Genomic DNA, 6,371 nt, shown 5'->3' with positions numbered 1-6,371 from the left:
TTTATGATACATTTATTTATAAAGAAAAAATTTGTTACTGAAAAGTTGATATCATATTTAAACTTGAATTTATCCATAAATTCTAATTTGATACTTCTTTGATCTATTTTCTAATTCAATAAGTGTGATAAAAAATAAAACAATAAACTTATAATTAATATAACATAGTCTTGGAATTAATTTAAAATATATATACCTTTTTTAATTCTCCTTATGGCGCACATGGGTCGAGTGAAGTCGAGTTCGTCTTGATCCAGATCCGGCTATAAATAATGACCAGGTCTATTTTTGAGACTCTTACCCAGTTCTAGACATGATGAAATCATATTAAATTAGCCTCTAAAATGATCCGGCCCGGACCATGTACACCCCTACTGTATTTCATGCATAGGCTTCTCTTTATGTAACTAAAAATGCTACTTATTTATTACGCCATCTTCATCATGATTTTTCTTAATTTTCACCTCAATTTTTTCCACCAATTCCAATAGAATTAAGTTTTTAGGAGAAGTAATTTCATGTCAAACTTCACTTATTTACAATTGTTATACATGAGTTAATTGTTTGAAAAATATTTTAATAGATAATAAATAATAAATAGATTTATTCCTTTAAAATATTATTTATGAATATTCTCTCTCTTCATTGTTATTATTTGTACTTTTAGAATTCTTTCCCGTATTTTATGCGTCGTATACTCTTCTTTATATAATCATAATGACAAAAGTTTAAGCTAATTTTGGGGTCGAGTTCGTCTTGATCCAGATCCGGCCATAAATAATGACCAGGTATATTTTTGAGACTCTTACCCGGCTCTAAACATGATAAAATCACATCAAATTAGCCTCTAAAAGGATCCGGCCCGGACCATGTACACCCCTACTGTATTTTATGCGTAGGCTTCTCTTTATGTAACTACAAATGCTACTTATTTATTACGCCATCTTCATCATGATTTTTCTTAATTTTCACCTCAATTTTTTCCGCCAATTCCTATGGAATTAAGTTTTTAGGAGAAGTTATTTCATGTCAAACTTCACTTATTTACAATTGTTATACATGAGTTAATTGTTTGATAAATATTTTAGTAGATAATAAATAATAAATAGATTTATTTCTTTAGAATATTATTTATGAATATTCTCTCTCTTCATTGTTATTATTTGTACTTTTAGAATTCTTTCCCGTATTTTATGCGTCGTATACTCCTCTTTATATAATCATAATGACAAAAGTTTAAGCTAATTTTGGGGTCAAGTTCGTCTTGATCCAAATCCGGCCATAAATAATGACCAGGTCTGTTTTTGAGACTCTTACCCGACTCTAGACATGATCAAATCACATCAAATTAGCCTCTAAAATGATCCGGCCCGGACCATGTACACCCCTACTGTATTTCATGCGTAGGCTTCTCTTTATGTAACTATAAATGCTACGTATTTATTACGCCATCTTCATCATGATTTTTCTTAATTTTCGCCTCAATTTTTTCCGCCAATTACTATGGAATTAAGTTTTTAGGAGAAGTTATTTCATGTCAAACTTCACTTATTTTTAATTGTTATACATGAGTTAATTGTTTGAAAAATATTTTAGTAGATAATAAATAATAAATAAATTTATTCCTTTAGAATATTATTTATGAATATTCTCTATTATTTGTACTTTTAGAATTCTTTTCTGTATTTTATGCGTCGTATACTCCTCTTTATATATATAATCATAATGACAAAAGTTTAAGTTAATTTTGGGGTCGAGTTCGTCTTGATCCAGATCCGGCCATAAATAATGACCAGGTCTATTTTTGAGATTCTTACCCGACTCTAAACATGATGAAATCACATCAAATTAGCCTCTAAAATGATCCAGTCCGAACCATGTACACCCCTACTGTATTTCATGCGTAGGCTTCTCTTTATGTAACTATAAATGCTACTTATTTATTACGCCATCTTAATCATGATTTTTTTTAATTTTCGCCTCAATTTTTTCCGCCAATTCTTATGGAATTAAGGTTTTAGGAGAAGTTATTTCATGTCAAACTTCACTTATTTACAATTGTTATACATGAGTTAATTGTTTGAAAAATATTTTAGTAGATAATAAATAATAAATAGATTTATTCCTTTATAATATTATTTATGAATATTCTCTCTCTTCATTGTTATTATTTGTTCTTTTAGAATTCTTTCCCGTATTTTATGCGTCGTATACTCCTCTTTATATAATCATAATGACAAAAGTTTAAGCTAATTTTAGGGTCGAGTTCGTCTTGATCCAGATCCGGCCATAAATAATGAACAGGTCTATTTTTGAGACTCTTACTCGACTCTAGACATGATAAAATCACATCAAATTAGCCTCTAAAATGATCCGGCCCGGACCATATACACCCCTAATGTATTTCATGCATAGGCTTCTCTTTATGTAACTATAAATGCTACTTATTTATTACGCCATCTTCACATGATTTTTCTTAATTTTCGCCTCAATTTTTTCTGCCAATTCCTATGGAATTAAGTTTTTAGGAGAAGTTATTTCATGTCAAACTTCACTTATTTACAATTGTTATACATGAGTTAATTGTTTTTTTAGTAGATAATAAATAATAAATAGATTTATTCCTTTAGAATATTATTTATGAATATTCTCTCTCTTCATTGTTATTATTTGTTCTTTTAGAATTCTTTCCTGTATTTTATGCGTCGTATACTCCTCTTTATATAATCATAATGACAAAATTTTAAGCTAATTTTAGGGTCGAGTTCGTCTTGATCCAGATTCGGCCATAAATAATGACCATGTCTATTTTTGAGACCCTTACCCGGCTCTAGACATGATCAAATCACATCAAATTAGCCTCTAAAATGATCCGGCCCGTACCATGTACACCCTTACTGTATTTCATGCGTAGGCTTCTCTTTATGTAACTATAAATGCTACTTATTTATTACGCCATCTTCATTATGATTTTTCTTAATTTTCGCCTCAATTTTTTCCGCCAATTCCTATGGAATTAAGTTTTTAGGAGAAGTAATTTCATGTCAAACTTCACTTATTTACAATTGTTATACATGAGTTAATTGTTTGAAAAATATTTTAGTAGATAATAAATAATAAATAGATTTATTCCTTTAGAATATTATTTATGAATATTCTCTCTCTTCATTGTTATTATTTGTTCTTTTAGAATTCTTTCCCATATTTTATGTGTCGTATACTCCTCTTTATATAATCATGATAACAAAAATTTAAGCTAATTTTAGGGTTCACCAAGAATCGAACTCTTAACTTTTCGTATGTAGAGCTCTAATACCATATCATGATACCACTCATCCCAAAAGCTTACGCTGATGAGAAAAGGTAACACTAATGATTATATCTCTAATATTCCATAAACCTCCATTGTTTGCATTGTACAAGTATTCCATTGGCTCCCCATACTTTCCTAATCATAAATACATAAATGAGTTAAACAATACATATATTTATACATATATACATAATACTGATTTTGATGAATAATTTTAATATACATATAATATTTTTATTAAAATATTCAATTTTATCACACACATCAATTAAAAAATTATTAAAATAATAAATTTAAAATTATATAAGTATATTTCACAAGAAACTAAATTTATACCTTTAAGGCTGTAATCTCTCACTCTTGTCATTAATTTTCTATATACAAAAAAAGATTGGAAAGTTTTAGTCCACAATTTTATTTTCTTAAAATATCATTCTTTATATATATAAACTTGTTATACACATTTATTTAATAAATAAGATGGTGGATTAAGAAATATGTACTAAGTACTAACATTAATTATTATAGGAATATAATATTACAATAGGAAGAAAATAATTAATATGGTCTAGTTTAAAAAATTTACAATTATTTTCTTTAACTTAATTGCATTCAAGTCAAATGGAAGAGCACATATGCAACACGTGAGGCTCACGTGGTTGTAGTATATCTTAAGAGTGCAACCAACAAATTTAACATGCAATATTCACTCCTTCTCCTATACCTTCTTCACTGGATCATGCAGAAACCCCAGCATCATCACCACCATCAATTCCCATCTCCTCTCCACGTGGCACATTCCAAACCCGTTCGATCAAAACCTCCCCGGTTTACCTGAAAACAGTTTTGTATGTTTTTTTGTGCTTCATCACAACTATATTAGTTTATTACTACTAGTCACTCCCACTCCACTTCATAAACACAGGAGCAGAGAGAAACAGAGAGAAGAACAAGAAGAAGATGATGAAGAAGAAGGGTGGTAGTGAGAAGAAGAGGAGTGAGAGTGAGAAGGAGAAGACGAAGATGAGAGAGAGGAAGAGAAGGGCCATCACCACCAACATATTCAGAGGTCTAAGAAACCATGGTGGCTACCCTCTCTCTCATCGCTCCGATATCAATGCCGTTCTCCGCCACCTTGCCAACGAAGCTGGCTTCGTCGTTGACCCTGACGGCACCACCTACCGCTCCAAGGTAAGTAACAACTAACAAGTAATTCCAACACTGCTTTTTTTTTTTCTTTTTTTTTTTCAAGGCAAAATTTTATAGATTAAAATTCTGGTTGAGAAAAGCAAGTATTGGATCATGCATTTCATCATTAGCAGCATTATTGTCATGAATTAGTTTTATTTATTGAATGTTAAATAAATATCAAAACCATAATTATTAATTTCCGTAAAATAACTAGATATAATAATATTTCTCAATTTGTTACCTATAAGGTGACGTATGTATGATGTTTACAATTTGAGAAGTGAATGCACCATCGTGTTTAATTGCATTGACCAATATAATTATTCACACCGGATTTTAATTGTTGTTGTTTTTATTATATGGAATGAATAATGGAGGCTTTGGTGAAGTGTCCACTATGTGGTTCCCGTGCTGCAACCGCGAATTTGTCACCAATCAAGCCCAAGGCCAACGGAAGCGCTTCAACGACGTCGTTGGCAACGTCTGGCGTAGTCAGCAGCAGCATTACAGACCCTGCACCTGCAGCGGTTACTACGGCAGCTGTGTCAAACAACATAGCTAGAGTTGGAGAACGGGGTTGTTCTTCTCATGATCCGTTGCTGTGTTTCGATGGGCCCATTTCAGTGCCCATGTACACGTGTCAAGATCAGGCGGGTGTTGAGAGTTGTGGCGCCAACGGTGCAGATGGTGTGCCGTATTGTGAGGAGATGCAGCGGCAAGAAGATGAAGCAGCGTTTTTGTGTTTGGAAGAAAGTGGCAGCATTCACAACCCTTTGGTTGGGCCTATGCCTTACTTCTGACACCAAATAAAAAAAATTCAAGAGGCGAAAAAAAAAAAAAAGACTCTCAATTATATATATGTTCCTTGTTGCATTGGGTGACAAGTGAACCCAATAAATAAATAAATAAATAAACTTGTTTCTTTGTGAATAAAAGAAACCCTTGCTTGTTATAAGTATATGGTGGTTTTGTTCTTTGGACAAAAATAAGCATTTGGTTTTTTATTTTCGTTTGACTATAATAATATTATGGGCTTATTCAAATTTATTGTTTATTTCTTTGTTGTTTTAATTATTTTTATTGAATGCTTGTCAAATATTTAATATTAGTGTAAAAAATATATGTATAGAGTAAACTAATATTTCGATGTAAAGATATTTTAGACTATTTAAATGGTATATATAAAAATAATAATTTTTAAATCACAGTTAAAGATATATTTTCAATTTTTATAAACATTGAAACTGAGTTAAAAATCACTAAAACATCTATGATATATCAATTTTATATTATGTGAAATTATAATTATAATTAATCATAAATCATATGTTAACAACTATAAAAACAAAAAATAATTAAATTTTAGTATACTATTTCCTAAAACAAAAAGTTATGCACCTCTAATTAGAATAGAAGTCCAAAAATGAAATAAATAAGGAAGAAAGATAAGAAAATTAAGTCTTTGAGTTTTAAATTATTATTATTTTCTTTACAAGAATCTTAATATTTATCATCTGAAAAGAATTTATTTTTTACTAATAATTAATAATTAATGGTAACAGTTTTAAACTAATAATTAATGGTAACAATTATTATCTTAAAAATGAAAATTTTTTTATGTGAATAGTTCTATAATGAAATTTAATTAAGTGCTAATGTTATTAAACAAAAAAAAGATCATTTTCATGCTAATTATCTAAAAATGTTTTTTCTATATATAAACATATATTAGATATCAATATAAAAAAATTGCGTTGACACTTTATAAAACTAAACTCAAAATCAATCTTTCTCTTTTAGTACACTTGAATTTTAATTTTAATATTAGCTAGTATCAGTATTTTCTCCAAATTATTTTTAAAATTTT

General features: G+C 29.5%; 1 protein-coding gene across 1 annotated transcript; it reads left to right on the top strand.

Annotated features, from left to right (window-relative positions):
* Positions 1-4,060: 4,060 nt before the first annotated feature.
* On the top strand, positions 4,061-5,457 carry LOC112740258 (uncharacterized). Its single transcript, XM_025789033.3, has 2 exons — positions 4,061-4,504; positions 4,882-5,457. Exons 1-2 carry the CDS (start codon positions 4,274-4,276, stop codon positions 5,302-5,304), a joined length of 654 nt encoding a protein of 217 aa, XP_025644818.1. The 5' UTR covers positions 4,061-4,273; the 3' UTR covers positions 5,305-5,457.
* Positions 5,458-6,371: the final 914 nt, after the last annotated feature.

This window comes from Arachis hypogaea, chromosome 14 (assembly GCF_003086295.3).
Source record: "Arachis hypogaea cultivar Tifrunner chromosome 14, arahy.Tifrunner.gnm2.J5K5, whole genome shotgun sequence".
Lineage (NCBI taxonomy): Eukaryota > Viridiplantae > Streptophyta > Magnoliopsida > Fabales > Fabaceae > Arachis > Arachis hypogaea.
The sequence above is the reverse complement of the archived record's forward strand: the minus strand, read 5'-3'. Positions and strand labels throughout refer to the sequence as shown.

Excerpts from the sequence above, each read along its gene's own strand:
- LOC112740258 (XM_025789033.3), top strand. The coding sequence starts at position 4,274 with ATGATGAAGAAGAAGGGTGGTAGTGAGAAGAAGAGGAGTGAGAGTGAG. Across the intron at positions 4,505-4,881 it reads GCACCACCTACCGCTCCAAG|GCTTTGGTGAAGTGTCCACT; the intron begins GTAAGTAACAAC and ends TGAATAATGGAG.